At 50.0% G+C, this 22,260-nt stretch overlaps 1 protein-coding gene and 1 pseudogene across 1 annotated transcript; both read right to left on the minus strand.

Annotated features, from left to right (window-relative positions):
- Nucleotides 1-809: 809 nt before the first annotated feature.
- Nucleotides 810-9,248, minus strand: LOC120841458 ((3R)-3-hydroxyacyl-CoA dehydrogenase). Its single transcript, XM_040212347.3, has 2 exons — nucleotides 9,077-9,248; nucleotides 810-1,495 (listed from the first exon to the last, which is right to left on the minus strand). Exons 1-2 carry the CDS (start codon nucleotides 9,137-9,139, stop codon nucleotides 1,097-1,099), a joined length of 462 nt encoding a protein of 153 aa, XP_040068281.1. The 5' UTR covers nucleotides 9,140-9,248; the 3' UTR covers nucleotides 810-1,096.
- A 7,376-nt stretch (nucleotides 9,249-16,624) lies between these two features.
- LOC115320076 overlaps nucleotides 16,625-22,260 on the minus strand; it is a 30,842-nt pseudogene continuing 25,206 nt past the window's right edge.

Below are 22,260 nucleotides of genomic sequence, written 5' to 3' on the forward strand. Positions count from 1 at the left end.
CCACTGAACTAAAAGCTTTTCGAATTCGAGTCGCGCGCTTTATTTTTTTCTGAATATTCGAGACGTTCCAGCGTCACCTTCTTAAAACAAAACGCCGACCTTCATAACTGGCCTTAATTAGCAAGATTTCTTGCTTATGCCTTTTACATCGCATTTACTATGCACCATCTCTCAGCCAAGGCACCCTAACACAGTCGCATCTAATCACACCTCGTCCTTATCACGGATACAAAAATGGCCGTTTCACCTGCCGCACTTGTATTCCTTCTTCACCAAAATAGCAGGGGGGTTGAATGATCCGACAGAGCGCATCGACACCGAGACTAACCCCGATTGTTTTTGTTGTCTTATCAGCAGCCATTTAGGTATTGTTTGAGACACGACTTCTTGTACGTTTGCACTGCTCTCTTGTGTAAGTTTTTTTTTCTTCTCATATATGCTGTACTTTACCGACCCCCCCCCCCCATGTAACGTCCTTCCCAAGAGGACCTTTAAGGTATTTCAATAAATAAATAAATGTTTCAGCTTCCCCTTCAAATAACACGGGGCCTGCTCTATGTTAATACTGCTTCGTGGTTTGTAATTCGTTCGGTGCTTTTATCGGCTGATATATCAATCTGATTGAGTGTGGTGCGATAACTAGATGCGCGGGACTTGTTCCTTTCCGTGTTTCTGGAACTTGCAATCAGCGTAGCTGAACTCGAACCGAAGCATAATGTTTACTTAGCTCAGATGACCGAAACTGGCTTTACTGTGAAGTAGACTTTATTAATCGGCATAAACAATTCAGCACTACAATAGTGAAGCAAATACCCCATAAAAGACAAAACGTGCAAACGACGTGATTATCAGTGAATCGCCCACGCGCTCCAAGCGGTAAACCCGCTAGGCTCGACGAGGGACGATGCCTATCGGCAGACGCTTCCGTCATGGCGTCGAAGCATGCGGGCGTCTCAATAGTGTTGAAACGCCTTGAGAGACGCTGGCGGCGATGATGACGTCAGCCAGGTGACGTTGCGTGAATTTACAAGTGCTCCCGTTTGGAGGTTAAAGGCGCAAGAATTGTCATCTAAGATGCATCGGTGAAGCGCGTGAGCTACATCCCGCCCGCGATGTCCACAGCGGCGCCCGTCATAAAAGAGCTTCCGGGGCCACAGAGGAATACGATGACTTCAGCCACCTCTTCTGGGCGGCAGACTCTCTTTAGAGGAATGGCCTCCAGCACCTTGTTTTTTTCGTCGGGCTTTCTATTCGCTCTGGAGATGGGCGTGGACGTAAGTGCAGGCAGGACGCTGTTGACACGGATGCCCTGCGAGGCGAGCTCCTTTGTCGCCACTTTGGTCAATGCCTCCAACCCCGCTTTGGACGCTACGTATGCGGCGCGGTAGGGAGGGCACAGCTTTGACACGAAGCTTGAAATGTTCACGATGGCCCCATCGCGAACGTTGCCTGCAGTCATAGCCCGCGCCGCTGCTTGGGTTATCAGGAACGTGCCCTGCGAGTGTGAAGAAATACCGCGTAAACTGATGTTCTGTCGTTTTCTTTTTTTCAGTAGGTCTACTTGTTTAGTTTATTATGATTGCTCCCAGAGTAAAGGGACACTTATATCAAAGTCCAGATATATCTCTAACATTAAGAAATAAGTTTAACATGATCAACAGTGTCGGGTAATGACAAGTGCACATTTTTGTTTTAACGGATGGCTGTATTTATATCTAATATACATATTTACGCTTAAGAGCACGATTAAAAATATATTAATCTTTTTTTTTTTATCATTTTAACAAACATGGGAAGCAGAATTTTTGTCGTGCATGCCGTGTCTGTGCGTCATTGTTAGTAACGATCTGTTACGGGGCTTGAGGTCTTTTTATTGTGTTGCACACAGGACACAGTTATGCTCTGAACAGATTTATCAAAATAATCGAGACAAATTTACAAAAATTCAGGAGTGGAGTGTAAGATGATACTTTACTGGGAAGTTACCACTGATCCTGAATATGCTAAAGAATATAACTGACCCCACGACAGCTTTTGCCTAGTTGGAAGAGATAGAGGCTCAAAGCCTCGGGGCTTTCCACTTTAAATTTATATGGGTGGTTGTTGTTGTTGTTTGCGGGTTTTTTGGCGCAACAGCAACGGAGGCCATACTGCGCCAGACTAAATTAACTAATGAAACTCCTATGGTTACCTCATTACAAAAAGGCGATCCTAAAAAGAACTGGGACTAGATCTGGTGTATAAGGCCAGTACTAGTAATATATGATAAAACTCGATCAAGAGGAACGAGAGGGTGCTTTCCCAGCAAAAGAGCGGGATGAAATGGAATACAAAATCTAAAAAGCTCTGGAAAATGAGTGCGTCGTTCAGTGTCAAATTCCGGGCAGATCCACAAAATATGAATAATAGTGAGATTGTCTCCACAGTGCTCACAAACTGGTGGATCCTCCCCACAAAGGAGATATCTGTGTGTAAGGAAGGAGTGCCCAATTCGAAGCCGGCACAATACAACTTCGTGAAAGCGGTTCTTAAGTGAGGAGCTTTCCCAACACCCAAGGACTGGTTTGCTTACATGGAGCTTGTTATTAGTCTCCATGGACCACTCTGTCTGCCACAAACTAAAAAGTGATGACTTAATTAATGATCTGATATCCTGATAGGGCAAGCTAGCTTGATATTTAGAGCAGTTACCTGAAGATGCTGCGAGCCTGTCTGCCTCCTCATTACCCTTTATTCCCACATGACTCGGAACCCAGCAGAATTTTATATTGTGACCTTTACGTAAAGCTCCGTTAAGTTTATTTCGCACCTGTTCCACAAGCATATTCTTAGTGGCTTTTAGAGAGCATATTGCAGTAATGGCACTTTGAGAGTCCACAAATATTACGGCCCGTCTAGTTTTAGCCTTCAGAATATAATCCAATGCAAAAGACACAGCATAGACTTCAGCAGTAAATATACTCGCAAATTCTTCTAGACGTTTAACTTTTACAAAACGACTTGAATGCACGGCGCACCCGACAAATGATGAAATCTTGGCACCGTCCGTGTAAAAGTGAGCATAATCTTTATATTTCTCTTCTAGGTCAAGGGATTCCTGCTGAATCACAAGAGCTGATATGCTATTCTTATTAAACTTAGTGAAAGCCCAGTCACAAAAAACACGCACCACATTCCAGGGCGCCACGCAGACTGTGTTCTGAATTAGGTTAAGTTCGTCCAGATGAAGTTGAAGTGAGGAACAAAATTGCTCTATACGAAAACTCAAGGGTCTGACAATGCTTGGCTTATTTTCAAAGAGACGGTGGAATTGAGACCTTTGTACGGAATGATACGTTGGGTGATCAGGGTTTGCTAGGATCCTAGACGCGTAGGTTAAGCTGAGGTATTGACGTCTTTTACACAGCGACATTTCGTTTGATTCCGCATACAAACTAAGTACAGGCGATGTCCGAAAAGCACCTGTTGCCAAACGCAAGCCAAGATGATGTACAGGATCCAACATCTTGAGAGCAGATGGGCGAGCTGATCCGTACACCACGGCGCCATAATCAAGACGAGATCGCACAAGCGCGGTGTACAAATGCAACAAACATTTCCGATCCGACCCCCATGATTTATGAGCCAAAACTTTCAGAAGGTTTGTGGAACGAAGGCAAACTTCCTTGAGAAATTTCAGGTGGGGAATGAAGGTAAGTTTTTTGTCGAATATGACACCAAGAAACCTGTGCTCCTTCCTAACAGGGATCAGAGTACCGTTTAGTTCCAAAGCTGGGTCTAAGGAAAGCCCGCGACGTAGGGAAAAAGGCACACAGACTGTCTTTGCAAATGAGAACTTGAAACCATTTTCATCTGCCCACTTACAAAGTTTGTTTATAGCCAGTTGCAACTGCCGCTCACAACTAGAAAGATTGCAAGAAGATGAGGAGATCTGTATATCGTCAGCATAAAGAGAGTAGGAAATGGATCGAGGTAGCATTCGTGCGAGAGAATTCATTTTCAGTACAAACAAAGTGACGCTCAAAATGCCTCCCTGTGGGACTCCGTTTTCTTGAACAAAAGGTTTAGACAAGGTGCTGCCAAGCCGGACTTGAAAGGTTCTGTTTGTTAGAAAGTTTTTAATGCATTGCAACATCCTACCACGGATATTACAAGCATACAAGTCTTTCAGGATACCATATCTCCAAGTGGTATCATACGCCTTGTCTAAGTAAAAAAACACTGCAACACAGTGCTGCTTGTTCACAAATGCCTCGCGTATAACGGTTTCTAGGCGAACCAAATTATCGAGAGTAGATCGACCTCGGCGAAACCCGCACTGATTTTTGTCAAGGACCTTTTGGCTTTCTAATATGTATACTAACCGCCTGTTTATAAGTCTTTCAAATGTTTTCCCGACACAGCTCGTTAGAGCAATGAGACGGTAACTTGATGGTAGTGAGGTGTCTTTCTGTGGCTTTAGGAGCGGGATTACATGTGCATGCTTCCAGGCATGGGGAAAGCAGGCTTTTTCCCACAATAAATTGAAGAACAAGAGAAGGCCTTTCAGGGACTCAGGAGAAAGGCGACGAAGCATTTCATAATGAACTGCGTCGGGCCCTGGAGCAGAAACCCTCGTTATGTCAAGTGCCATTTCAAGTTCACACTGCGTGAAAGGCTGGTTATAAGGCTCAGAGTCTCCTCCAGACATGGAGATATTTTGTCGCTCTGCACGAGATTTAAATCTACTGAATGAATCACTGTAGTTTGCCGAGCTGGATGTGTTATAAAAATGTTCACCAAGGATGTTGGCGATGTCAACTAAAGATGAGGAAGGGGCGTCAAAAGTAGGGATTGCAAAGCACCTATAATCTCCATTTATTTTCCTGTATCTATCCCAAACCTCCTTGGCAGGCACAAAACTATTTATAGAAGAAACATACTTCATCCAGGATTTCCATTTCGACTGCTTCCTGGTCCAACGGGCTTTAGCTTTCCGCTGCCTGAACTCTGCGAGATTACATGATGTGGGGTATCTGCGAAGTTTTCCCCAAGCCCTGTTTTGATCCGCTAAGGTTGTGGCACATTCCTTGTTCCACCATGGTTTGCATTTTTTTGGCACATTACCAGAGGTTCGTGGAATAGACACCTCAGCAGCATTTAGTATCTGCTCAGTAATATACAGTGTAGAATCTTCGGGAGACATAGAAGAAAGCAGAGCAGGGTCCAAAGTGGAATGTAACCCAAAAAGTGACCAGTCAGCTTTATCTAACTTCCACCTAGGGATTCGTTTCAAAAGTGAGGGCAGCTGAACAACGCTCTCTAAGACAATCGGAAAGTGATCACTGCCAAAAGGGTTGTTGAGAACATTCCATGTAAAGCAAGGAAACAATGAGGGGGATGAGATCGACAGATCTATGGATGTAAATGTGGTGTGAGCTGCACTGAAAAATGTTGGCTCTCTCCCATTAAGAAGGCATAGCCCATATGCCAATAAAAAACGTTCAACTACACCTCCACGAGAGTCTCGACGAATACTACCCCATGGGGGGTGAAGGGCATTAAAATCGCCTAGAATCATAAAGGGTTGTGGGAGCTGACTTACAAGACCCTGCAATTCACTAAGATGTAATGGAGTGTTAGGTGGTAAATAAAGTGATACTACAGTTATGAGGCGGTCTAAAAGAAGGCGCACTGCCACGGCTTCAAGTGGTGTGCAGAGTGGGACCTCAGAGCAGGCAACCCCACCCTGTACAACCACTGCCACGCCACCAGAGGGAGTGTCACTAAGACGGTCTTTTCTAAAAACCCGGTGATGTCTTAAAATATGAGGAGAGCGGTCATGAAGATGAGTTTCCTGAAGAGCAAGAGCTATCGGCCGAAGCTCATCCATGAAATGATTTACATCATCAATATTTCTTAAAAGTCCGCGACAGTTCCATTGCATAAAATTTACTTTTGTCATTTATAAAATTTGTATATGTCGGAAAATGTAAATTAATAAAACTCGGTAGTTAAAAGGTTAAAACTCAGGAGAGAGACCACTTGGATTACTTCGGCGCAGTAACCGGTTTTTTGTTCTTCCCTGCACGGGTCTGCGTCTGCCACTCCATGCTATCCGGGTCAGAAGCAGGAGTAGCCGAATCGTCTAACTCCATGGACACGTCTGCCTCTTGAGTTGTGTCGCTGGTGTTGGCCAGCGTTTTCTTTCGACTTGGATCACGGGGAGCCAGGCCCCGGCCGCGACCAGCCGAGGAGGCAGCGGAGGTGCTGGGCAGAGCGTCTTTACACTCTGCCTGCCCTGACCATTTGGGTACTAGGGGAGCAGCACGGGAGTTGTGCCGCTCTTTGGAGGAGGCCCTCTCCAGTGAGTTGGGGCGAGAGTGTCGCCCCTTCTCACCGGGGGAAGGCGTCGAAGTAAGGACTGGCAATGGCATTGCCTGCCTGTCCTTAGACTTGAGGGCAGCTAGTGTGCTCCCTCCAGAAGGTGGGGAGAGCTGCTGCCCCTGCGGCGGGGTGGGGGCCCGAAGGGCCACTGCCAGGGCTTCAGGCGAGACCTGGGTGGCCCTCGATTCCGTTCGCGGTGGAGGGCCCCTGCGCACCGCGTCGGAGTATGTGCCTTTAGAAAGAAAAGAGAATCTTTGTTTTGCCTCGGGATACGATATGTTTTCTTTGGCTCTTAGAGTAAGGATTTCTTTCTCTTGTCGCCACAAGGGGCAAGAGCGAGAGTAGGCAGGGTGAGGACCCTTGCAGTTGGCGCAGGAAATGGCATCTTCACAGATGTCGGCTACATGGTCGTGGCTGCCACACTTTGCGCAAGTCTCTCTCCCTCGACAGCTGCGCGATCCGTGGCCAAAGCGCTGGCAACGGAAGCACCGCTGGGGGTTGGGGACATAGGGGCGGATGCGGCAATTAAGGTATCCCGCCTTGATGGTTTCTGGCAGTGTGTGTCGTTCAAATGTAAGAATGACGTGTTTGGAAGGGATTTCCTCACCATTTTTTCGGAATATAATGCGCTTAACAGCAACAACACCAACACCTTGGAGTCCCTCGAGGAGTTCTTCCTCACTAGTGTGCAAGAAGTCATCCTCGGAAAGGACCCCACGGATGGTGTTGAGCGTGCGGTGAGGGCTAACTGACACTTTGACATCAAGAAAACTAGTCAACTTCAGGATTGCTTCACTTTGTTTTTTGGTGGTTACCTCCACTAAGAGGTCTCCGGAGTGCTGCTTTTTGGCCTTGTAGGAGAACCCGACAAGGTTTTCTAGTACCTTGGCAACAACAAAGGGCGATAGCTTTGCAACAGGTTTATGTTCATCGAGCGAATGAACAACGAAAAACTTTGTAAATGTTTCGATTTCAGGATCTTTGTCAGTGGTCTTGGGTTCAAGACAACGCCTTTTAAAGCCTTGCCCTGAACGGGGTTTAGAGGGGTGGGGCGCCATAGGAGGGCAAAGAGTGTTCAGAATCCGCGGTGCACCGCCCACCACCGAGCCCAACAAGGGGTTAGGTAACGCACCATAACAAGAAGGGCTTGGCTGGAGACGTTACGCTAACAGTGCTGCCGGGAAACTATACCCAAGTGTGGGTCAAGACAGAGGTCCATTGCCACCCAAGGTTAGCCCTTGCCGCCAAAGAGGGGTGAAAAAGGAGTGAGATAAGTGAAAGAGAAGTAAAGGAAACAGGAAAGGTAAAAGTGAGAGATCGGAGGGGATAGTAGAAGAAAAGGCGACTAGACTGAATCATCCTGGCCGGGCCTTACCAGGACTCCCGTCTATGAGAAGCGGGGGCCGAAGTGGTGTATTGCCTCACCCGGGGGGCCCCGAAGGGTCCAAACCTGCCCCGGGCTCGGCTCAACCACCAGGATTCCCTTTTCCCCAGACACGGGAAAGCCACGCACAGCCAGACGTGGGCGGGCGAACCCGCATGGCTCAGGGTCCGTGGAGACGCCACTCTCCAAACACCTGCTTTCACAGGTGCCCCCTGCGGGGAATTTATATGGGTGGCTGTCGCCATCTATTTTTGTGTGAACCCGTCGAAACATCGGAAACAGCCGTGTCTGCTGCCTTGGCGTATCCGGTATTTCGGTCCGTCGGCCGCAGCCCTCTCCATCGGCGCAGCGGGAAAGCTCGACATCGCCGATAGCGCAGTGCACATGCATTTTCTCCTACGGTAGATTTTCAAACCACTCGGGAATGGTGTGGCGCTCAGAAACCCACTGTCCAGTGCACATGACCTAAGTAAAACATATTCTCCCAGTAAGGTATTACGGTTCCGCGTTTTCTGAGGGTGCTTGCAGAGCCTTGAGTACTCGGGGTCCCGACGGCACCGCGCCCCGTGGAGAGATAGTGCAACCAAGCTCTGCTGCGCTGTCATCGTGCGACGCAGGAGAGGCTGATTGCACTATCTCTCCACGGGGCGCGGTGCCGCCGGGGCCGAGATGCGCTCCGATAGCAAACCGAAACTTAAAAACCCGTCGAATTTGTGCGGTTTTTCGGAATGCCGTAAAATGCTTCGTGTTTCTTTTATTGTTCTGCAATTTGTTGATTTAGTGTTTTTTGATGATGCTGAGGAATTTTCTGATTAAAACAATGCCTTTAAACACAATATTAAAAAAAAGTTAATTACGCAAAGTAATTAACACCCTACTTATCCCGGACTTTAATAATTTTTGCAAAATAGGCCCCTGGCCCTAGACCAAAACGACACATCTTTTTTTTTGTTGCGACGCGTAGATTTTCGAAATGTCGAATTTGTCCACCTTACGTGAACACGTTGTATATTTTCTTGGCTTATGTGTACTATATTTGCTCACACCTTAGGATGGCACTTTTCGCATAAAGTCCAGCCCACGAAGGAATTCCGTGTTTGAAAAAGACGATATACTTAGTTCAAGCGTTTTATTGCCGGTAATTTGTTTTGTTCCGAATGCGCGTAAAACATATCGCGGTGTTCCTTGTTTAAATGTTAACTGCGACAAAAGGAATTAATGTCGTGCTTAATGCGCCTCCGTTTGATTTTTTTAAATATTTTCTTACGTATTTTGACAATGTCATGATCAGTTCAGTTTCATATGCCTCGAAGTTAAGGAAATTACCTTCAGATTTACTCGGATGATATTATCAAACATCTCTTCCGGCACGTCAACAAATGGGGTCATAGGGTTCGGTATGCCGACGCAGTTAACCACGATGCTTGCAGGCCGAGAACACAGCCTGGAGACATTCTCGAAGAGCAGAGCCACAGACTTCGACTGGCCCACATCTACCTGGAATGCTTCATGTCCATTACCTGCGCAGTTGAAACGACCGATTGAGACGACACATATGCATACACACTGTTGCATTCTTCACGAACGTCATGCTACTCGTAAGGGCGCATAGAGCGTGATCCAAACCAACGCGTTTTTGTCCTCGCGTAGGCCGTGCGACTCCCGGAAATTGCGAATTTCGTGAGGTCGCGCTGAATCCTTGCGCCTTTCAGGCTCGCATGAAGCGGTTTTAGACATGCAGCGACTCCGCGGCCGAAATCGCTGCCTCTAGCGGCGCGGCGGCACAGATCGCGAGGTTTCATTTCACATGAGTGTTTTCTGCCGTTGCGATGGCCAGTGTTGCTTGCAGCAAGGAGATGTGCACCGTCGGTTACAGCGCCTTCTAGCAACAAGTTTAAGACCTTAGTTTTCAGTTATCCCTTCAATTTGACCCTGAGAAATCAAAAACAAAAGCGTTTAAAATACTAAATGAACCTTCGCCTAATTTTTTTTTCTTCAAATTTTGTTGTCGAGGAGGATGAAACTTCGGATCATCCTTGACAGCATCAAAGGCAGCGCCTTCCTCGGATGTAAAGACTCCAACTGATATGACCGACCTGAACCTCCTGGACAGCGTTGGAATATTCGGTATTTTCGAAATCGAGGTATGTGGTCATGATCCGGAGTATGTCCTTCTACTAAGAATGGAAGAGTGCCTTTGGTCCCATTGTTCCTAAACTCTTTAAGCTGCGCGTCCCAAAGAACCCGACGCTTCGACACTTCACTGATAACCAGTTCATTGAACTGGGCGCGATACATTTTGTCTTACTTGGTGTGACGATCTGCGTTGGAAATGACACGTCAATGTCGCTCAGTTCTTCTTCTTTTGTTTTTATCACTATTGCGTAAGCCGCTACCGATTAGCGTCGCTTCCGCTCGCTACTGTTGATACTCAGGCAAGGAAATTAAAAAAAAAAAAAAAAAAAGACCAGCGTAATTCATTGAGAAAACAAATTCCGAGGAAGGAGACGGCAATCCCCATCCTCCATATTCTCCTGAACAGTTCCGACGGAGGCACATGAGAGTCTTCTGTGGTAGCACATGAGCAGTTCGTACCGGAGGGCCCATCGTACCGTGTCGGACGTGAAAAAACTGGTGCCTTAAACTCTCTAATAGGGAGTTTTAGGGAACTGTTTTTGCACATCCGATACCGTACGATGGGCCGTCCGGTACGAACAGCGCGCATGAGAGTCTTCTGTGGTAGCGCATGCGCAGTTCGTACCGGTGGGCCCATCGTACCGTGTCGGACGTGAAAAAACTGGTGCCTTAAACTCTCTAATAGGGAGTTTTAGGGAACTGTTTTTGCACATCCGATACCGTACGATGGGCCGTCCGGTACGAACAGCGCGCATGAGAGTCTTCTGTGGTAGCGCATGCGCAGTTCGTACCGGTGGGCCCATCGTACCGTGTCGGACGTGAAAAAACTGGTGCCTTAAACTCTCTAATAGGGAGTTTTAGGGAACTGTTTTTGCACATCCGATACCGTACGATGGGCCGTCCGGTACGAACAGCGCACATGAGAGTCTTCTGTGGTAGCGCATGCGCAGTTCGTACCGATGGGCCCATCGTACCGTGTCGGACGTGAAAAAACTGGTGCCTTAAACTCTCTAATAGGGAGTTTTAGGGAACTGTTTTTGCACATCCGATACCGTACGATGGGCCGTCCGGTACGAACAGCGCGCATGAGAGTCTTCTGTGGTAGCGCATGCGCAGTTCGTACCGGTGGGCCCATCGTACCGTGTCGGACGTGAAAAAACTGGTGCCTTAAACTCTCTAATAGGGAGTTTTAGGGAACTGTTTTTGCACATCCGATACCGTACGATGGGCCGTCCGGTACGAACAGCGCGCATGAGAGTCTTCTGTGGTAGCGCATGCGCAGTTCGTACCGGTGGGCCCATCGTACCGTGTCGGACGTGAAAAAACTGGCGCCTTAAACTCTCTAATAGGGAGTTTTAGGGAACTGTTTTTGCACATCCGATACCGTACGATGGGCCGTCCGGTAAGAACAGCGCGCATGAGAGTCTTCTGTGGTAGCGCATGCGCAGTTCGTACCGGTGGGCCCATCGTACCGTGTCGGACGTGAAAAAACCGGTGCCTTAAACTCTCTAATAGGGAGTTTTAGGGAACTGTTTTTGCACATCCGATACCGTACAATGGGCCGTCCGGTACGAACAGCGCACATGAGTCTTCTGTGTTAGCGCATGCGCAGTTCGTACCGGTGGGCCCATCGTACCGTGTCGGACGTGAAAAAACTGGTGCCTTAAACTCTCTAATAGGGAGCTTTAGGGAACTGCTTTTGCACATCCGATACCGTACGATGGGCCGTCCGGTACGAACAGCGCACATGAGAGTCTTCTGTGGTAGCGCATGCGCAGTTCGTACCGGTGGGCCCATCGTACCGTGTCGGACGTGAAAAAACTGGTGCCTTAAACTCTCTAATAGGGAGCTTTAGGGAACTGTTTTTGCACATCCGATACCGTACGATGGGCCGTCCGGTACGAACAGCGCACATGAGAGTCTTCTGTGGTAGCGCATGCGCAGTTCGTACCGGTGGGCCCATCGTACCGTGTCGGACGTGAAAAAACTGGTGCCTTAAACTCTCTAATAGGGAGCTTTAGGGAACTGTTTTTGCACATCCGATACCGTACGATGGGCCGTCCGGTACGAACAGCGCACATGAGAGTCTTCTGTGTTAGCGCATGCGCAGTTCGTACCGGTGGGCCCATGGTACCGTGTCGGACGTGAAAAAACTGGTGCCTTAAACTCTCTAATAGGGAGCTTTAGGGAACTGTTTTTGCACATCCGATACCGTACGATGGGCCGTCCGGTACGAACAGCGCACATGAGAGTCCTGTGGTAGCGCATGCGCAGTTCGTACCGGTGGGCCCATCGTACCGTGTCGGACGTGAAAAAACTGGTGCCTTAAACTCTCTAATAGGGAGCTTTAGGGAACTGTTTTTGCACATCCGATACCGTACGATGGGCCGTCCGGTACGAACAGCGCACATGAGAGTCTTCTGTGGTAGCGCATGCGCAGTTCGTACCGGTGGGCCCATCGTACCGTGTCGGACGTGAAAAAACTGGTGCCTTAAACTCTCTAATAGGGAGCTTTAGGGAACTGTTTTTGCACATCCGATACCGTACGATGGGCCGTCCGGTACGAACAGCGCACATGAGAGTCTTCTGTGTTAGCGCATGCGCAGTTCGTACCGGTGGGCCCATCGTACCGTGTCGGACGTGAAAAAACTGGTGCCTTAAACTCTCTAATAGGGAGCTTTAGGGAACTGTTTTTGCACATCCGATACCGTACGATGGGCCGTCCGGTACGAACAGCGCACATGAGAGTCTTCTGTGGTAGCGCATGCGCAGTTCGTACCGGTGGGCCCATCGTACCGTGTCGGACGTGAAAAAACTGGTGCCTTAAACTCTCTAATAGGGAGCTTTAGGGAACTGTTTTTGCACATCCGATACCGTACGATGGGCCGTCCGGTACGAACAGCGCACATGAGAGTCTTCTGTGGTAGCGCATGCGCAGTTCGTACCGGTGGGCCCATCGTACCGTGTCGGACGTGAAAAAACTGGTGCCTTAAACTCTCTAATAGGGAGCTTTAGGGAACTGTTTTTGCACATCCGATACCGTACGATGGGCCGTCCGGTACGAACAGCGCACATGAGAGTCTTCTGTGGTAGCGCATGCGCAGTTCGTACCGGTGGGCCCATCGTACCGTGTCGGACGTGAAAAAACTGGTGCCTTAAACTCTCTAATAGGGAGCTTTAGGGAACTGTTTTTGCACATCCGATACCGTACGATGGGCCGTCCGGTACGAACAGCGCACATGAGAGTCCTCTGTGGTAGCGCATGCGCAGTTCGTACCGGAGGGCCCATCGTACCGTGTCGGACGTGAAAAAACTGGTCCCTTAAACTCTCTAATGGGGAGTTTTAGGGAACTGTTTTTGCACATCCAATACCGTACGATGGGCCGTCCGGTACGAACAGCGCACATGAGAGTCCTCTGTGGTAGCGCATGCGCAGTTCGTACCGGAGGGCCCATCGTACCGTGTCGGACGTGAAAAAACTGGTCCCTTAAACTCTCTAATAGGGAGTTTTAGGGAACCGTTTTTGCACATCCGATACCGTACGATGGGCCGTCCGGTACGAACAGCGCACATGAGAGTCCTGTGGTAGCGCATGCGCAGTTCGTACCGGAGGGCCTGTGGGATGCTGCGTCGTGGTGACGAGCGAATCCCAACATAGAAAAGGAACGGCGGTTTTATTGCCTCGGCGGCGTCGGTCGACGGACGTTCCTCTGTCCCGCGTGACAGTGTAGCGCGCGGCCGTGCTTCCCCGAAGCAGACGACGACAAGGTTGTATAGCGCCAAAATGCTGGTGATTGTGCGTCGCCACATCCCCCCCCCCCCCCCCCCCCCCCCCTCCGCGGAGTGGAGAGCCCTCAGGGCTTGTAAAAATCCGGGAAGCGTATTTGACGTCCACAACGGGTTGTGACTGGCGTGGGCTGCGGTGTCGGGAGTTGTGGCTGGACGCTTGAGGATGCACTCGGGTTGTTTGATTCGTTCGAAATGATATATGCTGGCTTCAGCCGGTCGATAGAAACGCGGATGTCCTTCCCGTTCACGTGTAGAGTGAAATCTTTCTCGTCGCGACGGGTAACCCGGTAGGGTCCGTTGTAAGGCGGCTGAAAAGGCGCGCGGACGGTGCCGTCGCGAAGGAAGGCGTGTGTGAACGTCGCCAGATCCTTAAAAACAAAAGGCGTAGGCTTGCAGTGATGCGCAGCAGGTGACGGGCGGAGGGCGGCGATAGTGCGTCGGAGCCTGGTGACAAAATCGATGGGGTCTGATGTGGCGATGGTGGATTGTGGGGCAACAAGAAATTCCCCTGGTAGGCGAAGGGGTTCCCCGTAGACTAGCTCTGCGGGTGTAGCTTGAATGTCCGGTTTGAAGGTGGCGCGAAGACCTAGGGTGACGGCTGGGATCGCTTCGAGCCAGGTTGAGTCGGCGTGACACATGATGGCTGCCTTGAATTGCCGGTGGAAGCGCTGAATCATCCCATTGGCGCAAGGATGGTAACTGGTGGTCCTCAAGCGCTCGAACCCGGTGGTGAGCCCGAGGAGCCTGAAGAGTTGCGATTCGAACTGTCGTCCTTGGTCGGTTGTGACGCGGCGAGGGGAGCCGAAGCGAGAGATCCAACCGGTGAAGAAGGTCGAAGCGACGTCTTCCGCGGTGATTCTCTCGAGGGGCCATGCCTCAGGCCATCGAGTATATCGATCGATGGCGGTGAGGTAGTAGCGGTAGGGTCGGCTGGCGGAAACGGGCCTACGATGTCAAGATGGACGTGTTGAAAACGACCAGAGGGCTGAGGAAATGCTCTCAGCGGTGAAGTGACATGCCTGGTGATTTTGGCGCGTTGGCATTGACTGCAGTAGCGCGCCCAGTTGCGGCAGTCGCGCTGCATGAAGGGCCAGACGTAGCGGTCAGCCACAAGGCGTGAAGAAGCGCGGATTCCGGGATGGCTGAGGTGGTGTAGTTGGTGGAAAAGGCTACGACGATAGGACGGGGCACGTAGGGTCTGGGGTGTCCTGTGGACATGTCGCAGTAGATGGTTATAGTCGACCCGGGAACGGGGACTTGTTGTAGCTGTAGCGAAGACCCACCTTTAAGAAGTTGCTGAAGTTCCGTGTCGGTTGTTTGAGCTTCGGCGAGAACATCAGCTGTTATTGGCGAAGATCTGATAGCCGATACACGAGAAAGCGCGTCGGCGACCACGTTATCTTTTCCGCTGACATGCTGGATGTCGGTGGTGAACTGGGCTATAAACGAAAGCTGGTTCTGCTGGACTGGCGGAAGTTTGTCACGGCGCCGAGAGAAGGCGTAGGTTAGAGGCTTGTGGTCGGTATAAATGGTGCAGTGCTGTGCCTCAAGGATGTGGCGAAAGTGCTGAACTGCTTCGTAAATGGCGAGAAGCTCTCCGTAGTAAGCTGGCCAGTTCGTCTGAGCGGAAGTCGTAGTTGTGTCGGTGGGGCTGGCGGTGGGAGGGGACGTTTTCCGAATGGAGAGTTTCTTTGAGAAAAATGCCAAGGGACGCCAGATGTTGTCGACACGTTGCGTGAGGGAGGCGCCGACTGCGAAACTGGAGGCGTTCGTAAAGAGCCCCAAGGGAGCGTCTGGTACGGGATGAGACAGAAGTGTGGCATTGCAGAGTGCAGTTTTGCATTTCTCGAAATTTTGCGCTAAAGCTGGCGTCCAGGTGACGGGTTGGTTGCCTCGTAGACCAGCCAAGGCATCATGAAGAGGAGCTTGGTAGTCAGCTGTGTGAGGCAAGAAGCGCCTGTAGGAGTTAAGCATGCCGAGGAAACGACGGAGGTCTTTAGCGGAGGACGGTTGAGGATAATTCTGCAGGTCTGAGATGCGGTCAGGCAAGGGTCGAGTTCCCTCTGATGAAATTTCGTGACCGAGGAAGGTGACAGTGGGGGCGCCGAGAGTGCTTTTTTGGATATTGACGAGCAGACCGTGGTCATCAAGTCGTTGGAAGAGTAGGCGAAGGTGCCTATGGTGGTCTTCGGCGTTTTGGGAGAAGATTTATATATCGTCAAGATAGACGAAGCAGAAGCCGAGGCCGCGGACGACTTCGTCGATGAAACGTTGAAAGGTTTGTCCTGCGTTCCTCAGGCCAAAGCTCATGAAGAGGAACTCGAACAAGCCAAAGGGTGTAATGATCGCGGTTTTGGGGATGTCCTCCGGGTTTTCAGGTATTTGCGTGTAGGCCTTCACCAAATCTAGCACAGAGAAGACGTGGCAGCCTTGGAGACGGTGGGCGAAATCCTGTATGGTGCGAGCGTTGAGGGCGCGGTAATCCCCGCAGGGTCGCCAGCCTTCAGTCTTCTTCGGGACAAGGTGAAGCGGCGAGGCCCACGGGCTCTCGGATCGGCGGGCGATTCCTTCGTGTACCATGGAATCGAACTCTGCTTTGGCGATGCGCAAGCGGTCCGCAGCAAGGCGACGAGCGCGGCAGAAGACCGGAGGGCCCGGAGTGGTTCGGAAATGGGTTACAGTGGTGTGTCGCACGTCCCGTGGCAGCCCGCTGGGTCGCGTTAAACCGGGAAATTCGGCGAGTATGGCGTGGTACGGCGAAAGTTTTCCACACCGAGTACTTTAGTGCTGGGCTGGTGGGTGGTCGAGCGCTGGCCTGGCGAAGAAAATCCCGTTGTCGCGTCAATGAGTCGGTCGTGGCGACAGTCGGGAAGGAGGTTGTAGTGTGCCAAAAAGTCTGAGCCGATGATTGGCTCGGAAACGTCGGCGATGACGAAATTCCAATGGAGGTCACGGTGTAGGTTTTTCAGTTGGACGTGCAGACGGAGCGAGCCGTAGGTCTTGATGGTGGACCGGTTTGCTGCGCTGAGCTCGAAAGACGCAGGTGGATGGGAACCTTGAAGATGGGTACGAGGATAGCAGCAAGTGTCAGAGCCACAGTCGACAAGGAACCGCTGCTTTGTGATTTGATCGGTAACGAAGATGCGGCGGCCTGCGGGTTGGCAGCTTGTAGCCGCGTCTACAAGCTGCCGTTGGCGTTTCCCTGATGTCCGACAGAAACAGGGTGGTCGGCATTGTCGGGCTCTGTCCCCGAAGCGCCGATGGTAGTAGCATCGGCTACTGTCACGAGGCTGCTGTGACGGGCCGGTGTTACGGTCACGGCTCTGTGAGCGGTAACGGGGGCGCGTCGGAGGACTTTGATCCAGGCGTCGTTGAATGGAGCTGAGCTGCCGCGTGATATCGTCGATTCGGTGCGCGAGCTCTGTGGTGTCCAGCGGTGCTTCGACGGCGTGGACGGTGGGCGACAGCGGCGGTACAGAGACCTCAATGACGTGGTCAGCAATTTCGGCAAGTTGGTCTAGAGGTAGCGTAGGTTGAGCCTGTAGAATGGCCTGGACGTGTGGTGGTAGTCATTGGAGCCATAGTGTCCGCAGAAAAAAATCGTGGACTTGCGTGTTGCCTACGAGAGCACGCATGTGGCGGAGGAGCTGTGATGGTTTGCGCTCGGCGAGTTCTGCGGACTGAATAAGTTGACGGACTTTCTGGTCTTCCGATAGTGACAGGCGGCGGGTGAATTCAGTTTTGAGATGTTGATAAAGGTTGGCCGCTGGTGGATTGTCGAGGATATCCCGTATCTCGTTGGCGTAGCGGCTGTCCAAGTGGGCGACGACGTAATCGTAGCGCGTTCGGTCTTCGGTGATGCGCGCCAGGGAGAACTGCGCCTCGACTTGTGCGAACCATACCTCAGGCGAGTCCGCCCAAAACGGCGGAAGTTTGACGGCTACACGGCAGACGCCAAGTGAAGCAGCGTCCGAGATGACAGCTGCAGGGGTTCCGCCGCCTGCCGCGGTTCCGGTAGGCACGGGCGGTATTAGAGAGTTTTAGAATAAACGGCCCCAACGCTTTCGGGAACCCAACGCTTTGGGGTACCCAACGCAACGACACCTCACGCAGCGTGCTTATAGAATAGGGTTTGTGACGACGGAACGCGGCACGCTCGCTTTTTTTCGCATGCAACACCATTGTGGACAACGAACAAGCTTCTTAACAGTGAAAAATTATTAAAACGCAAAATATTTGCGCTGAAACGACACTTTATCGTGGCTTGCGGTTCAAATAATAGGGGGGGGGGGGGGGTAACACCAGTTGGAACGGCACAGCAAGACCCATCTGCTGACCATCTTTGAATCAGAAGATTTACTTCTCTGGTCACAAGAGAGTGCACGTCCTCAAATACCAGGCTATCATGTGCGCCAATAGAATTATCTGCGAACTCGACGGGCCATTTCCCGGTCACAGGCACGACGCTGGTTGGTGTAGCTTGCTTTTAGCCCATCCTGTAGCTGATGCAGCACGACAGCTATAGAGAGTTTTATAATAGGCGGTCCCGAAGCTTTGGGGCCCCAAAGAAATAGGGGCCCAGCACTGCGCATGTGCAGAACCCAAACTCAGTTTGGGGTTTTGGGTTGGCACGTGCCCCCAACGTGAAATTCGAGAAATAGCGTGGGGCCCCCAATTGCTTGGGGCCGGGTTCTGTCAGCAAACATGGCGGCGCCCTTTCCGCTCGCTTCGGAGAAAATTCGTCATGGTCGCTGCAGTATTTGCCGATTTCATTGGCAATGAATAGTGCAACCGGCTTTCGCTTTGGTTTATCTCGCTCAAGTCACAAAGAATGAGCGGTGGGCTCGCCCCGTTTTAAAGATCGTACCCGATTCTGGCCGTTCCTAAGCCTAAACATACATCGTAACTGTTGACATGGTAACGTATTGCTGCTCCGCGGCTAAAAACTCGTTCACACAAACCCCCTTTTTTTTTTTTTGTTATGTTACGAAAAGTTACCGGGAAATCTGTGCTTCGTATTAAACTCTGTCAGCAGCAGGTCGACCCGGTCGCGGATGGCCCGCGTGGAGTGATTCTTCCGATTGCTTCGGAGACCCTTTCGGCATTTGAATTCCATCTCTTGGAATCCTCAAATGGGTTAGTGGCGTACACCTCGCGTAGCACATAAATTATATCGTCGATCGAGAAGCGAACGCGCGCGGGAGCCTTCTCTTCCGCCATTTTCTTCTGGCCTTGGATTGGCCTCGACTCGTTCGCCCATCCCGTTTCGGGTGCAGCCGAAACAATCCAATCCGTAGCGTTCTAATTTGACGCTTGTTCTCGTAGTAGCATAGAGAGTTGAGCTAGCTGGTACTTAAGACATACCTAAAACAGTGCACAAGCACAGGAGGAAGATAACAAAACGCAGGAAGGGGCGCTGACTCCCAACTTATGTATTGTGAAAGAAAGAAAAAGAGGAACCTTCAGATATGAAGCCCACGTTGTTGTTCTTTCTTCTTTTTTCTCGTCTTTTTTTTTGTCGTGACCTTGTAATGTCAGTTTTTTTCTTTTCTACTGTAACTTAGTAATGTATCTGTTTTTATTCTTCCTTGTTTTTACCTTGTGGGTGCGCGCGGGCCTTATGTCTGAGGCTTCCTCTTTCTCTTTCTTTCACAATGCATAAGTTCGGAGTCAGCGCTCTTTCCTGTGTTCTATTTTCTTCCTCCTGTGCTCGTTCTCGAATTGTTTGGGGTATGTTTCGTTCTAAAATTTTTGGGGGTTTGTGTGCTCTTTGACCAACTGCAGCCGAAGATTTAGGCCTTCAACTATGCCGAGACTGAGACGAACGCGAGCGCGTTTTCAAGATGCAGGTATCTTGCCACGAACAAAATCTACTCGGAGTCACGGAGTAGCAATACGTTGCCATGTCAACGGTTACCGCGTATGTTTAAGGCTTAGAAACGGCCAGAATCGGGAACGATATTTAAAATGGGGCAAGTCCACCGCTCATTCTTTGTGACCTGAGCGAGATAAACCAAAGCGGAAGGCGGTTGCACTATTCATTGGCAATGAAATTGGCTAATACTGCAGCGACCATGAAGAATTTGCTCCGAAGCGAGCGGAAAGGGCGCCGCCATGTTGGCCGACGCAACCCGGCCCCAAGCGCCAACCCAAAGCCCCAAACAGAGTTTGGGTTCTGCGCATGCGCAGTGGTGAGCCCCTATTTCTTTGGGGCCCCCAAGCTTTGGGGCCCCCTATTCTAAAACTCTCTATTGTGTTGGCGTTAGCAGGGTTCTGTTGCACGGGAGCATCGAGTTGGTGCTGCTGTTGCTATACCGTACGATGGGCTATCCGGTACGAACAGCGCACATGAGAGTCCTCTGTGGTATAGTCGGTTGCAAGCTAAGAAAAAACCGGAAATGCCTCTCAGAGGGATATGTAATCCTACGCCGAGAAACGCCAGCCAATCGTTTTCATGACGTCACGATTCCGTGGACCAATCGCGATCCTTTTGAAAAAAAAAAAAAAAAAAGCCCAACATGGCTGCTGGCCTTAGCAACGCGACGCTAGTTTCTCGTGACAACTATTCTGCTTTTTTGCACCGTGTTTTACGTGCCCGAGGTTACGCCACGAAATCTTAATGGTATCAGCTTGCGTTTGCAGCAGTTTTTGCGCGACAACGTGAGAATCCAGCGACGCTATCGCCAACGAAAATTTCGAAGCGGGCGCGAGGCTTAGCACTGCTGAGAGGTATGTTAGACGGTATGTTAGACAGTATGTTGGACAGAAAATGAATTGGGAAGACGGTACATTGGACATGACTTTCTTTCTTTACTAAACAGCTATTTCGTTGACAAAAACGTATTCTAAATTATTTAAATGTCCCGAATGAATTAAATAAATATTGTAGTAGTTTAAGACACGTTTCCTGGAGGAAGAAAAAGCAACGTTGCTAGCGAACTACTTTCTCGACGGCGGACGCACTTCAGATGGGCGCAATGCGCTTGTGGGTGGAGCTAAAAGATTGTTCTTAGGTTGCATCCGACTATAGTGCATGCGCAGTTCGTACCGGAGTGCCCATCGTACCGTGTCGGACGTGAAAAAACTGGTCCCTTAAACTCTCTAATAGGGAGTTTTAGGGAACCGTTTTTGCACATCCGATACCGTAAGATGGGCCGTCCGGTACGAACAGCGCACATGAGAGTCTTCTATTGTAGCACATGCGCAGTTCGTACCGGAAAGATCATTGTATACCATATCGGACGTGCGAACACGGTTCCCTGAAACTCTCTATACTGTCTGCATGCTGTCATTTGTAAAATGTAATGGCAGCGTGACTGCAGCGTATGGTGACTTGTTTGAGAAAAGGCAGTGGCTGGCAGTGTCGGATCGGTCTTGTTTCAGTCGCCGTCACAAAATGCCAGCTGCCTTTTTTTTTCTTTTAGTTGTTTTTGTTGCATCCGATAAAATGCTCCTTTTTAGCTAGGCCCTTGTTTTATTTGTCGCGACATCATGGTGCTTTATTCCCGGACTGTCAAAGCATGGAAAACTACAAATTTTCGTCATTTACGACGCCCCAGCGCCCTAACAATAACGGTACACAACTCTGGAAATAGCGTTATAGACGCGAAAGCGGTGAGAACACTCGTAGTGTCACTTTTTGCTGCTCTCTTTTATTTTTGTTGTAAATTTCGTTTAGGTGCGCTCCTTCGTTTTTACAGAATGGCGAATCAACGTCATTCAACCTCCCCGCTTAATGGTGAACACCGAAGTATAAAATTACTAATGAACTCGGTATTCGGCAACTGTAAGAAGGAGGAAGTTACAGTTCTGAATAAGCGGATGCCGATTAAGGCCGCTCAAAAGTGTGAGCTTAGCGTCCGAGATCAATCTTGCGAGATCGATACAAAAAAAAAAAAAAAAAAGAATATGTTATAGGTTGGAGGCACGCGGACTACAATTAACTTCTCGTCCACTAAATGGTATCTATTTATATGAACAAATATTCTTCACGGAGCTTGCGACAGTGTTACTGAGACCAAAATTTGCGTCCCTCATGCCGTGGAAAAAAAGGATTCCCGGCACTCAAAATACCCCGGCACTCAACCAAAGGCTCGCTAGTCTGCAAGACAATTGCAGCTCGAAGTAGCGGACCAAAAGCCATGAACTCAAAAAAAAAAAAAAAAAAATCGTGTAATTTGTTTTACTATTAGCGCGGTCAAATCCTAGATATTTATTCGTATACTCGTTAGGTACAGGCCAAATGAAGGGCGTTGCCGCCCGCACACAAGTGCCGATGCGGCCGTCTACGTGATGATGTCGATGTGGAGTTTTGTGATCGATGTATATGAGATAGTGACAGTGGTAGGATTTTGGTTATGTACTATGAATGAAGTTATGTGAGATTTGTGGGTGTGATCAAGGGTATTCTGCAACTGCCCTGCAGAGCTCCGTCGCTTCTTCTTTGTTCGTGATCGGGAGGGTGACGGTATGGTCATGTGGAGCTCTCCAGAATCTCACACCACGCAGGAGGCATGTGTTGTCGTGTCGTTGGGTCGGTGCGACAAACGGGTCGATACGTCCAGCACGTTCATTACGACGGGGCA

Source organism: Ixodes scapularis, unplaced genomic scaffold, assembly GCF_016920785.2.
Source record: "Ixodes scapularis isolate PalLabHiFi unplaced genomic scaffold, ASM1692078v2 PGA_scaffold8__174_contigs__length_109621045, whole genome shotgun sequence".
In the NCBI taxonomy this organism is placed as follows: Eukaryota; Metazoa; Arthropoda; class Arachnida; order Ixodida; family Ixodidae; genus Ixodes; species Ixodes scapularis.

What these genes read in the sequence shown, in the direction of transcription:
- LOC120841458 (XM_040212347.3), bottom strand. Translation starts at nt 9,139, where the DNA reads ATGACCCCATTTGTTGACGTGCCGGAAGAGATGTTTGATAATATCATC. An exon ending in TCATCCGAGTAAATCTGAAG is followed by an intron (nt 1,496 to 9,076) that starts GTAATTTCCTTA and finishes TCACACTCGCAG; the next exon opens with GGCACGTTCCTGATAACCCA.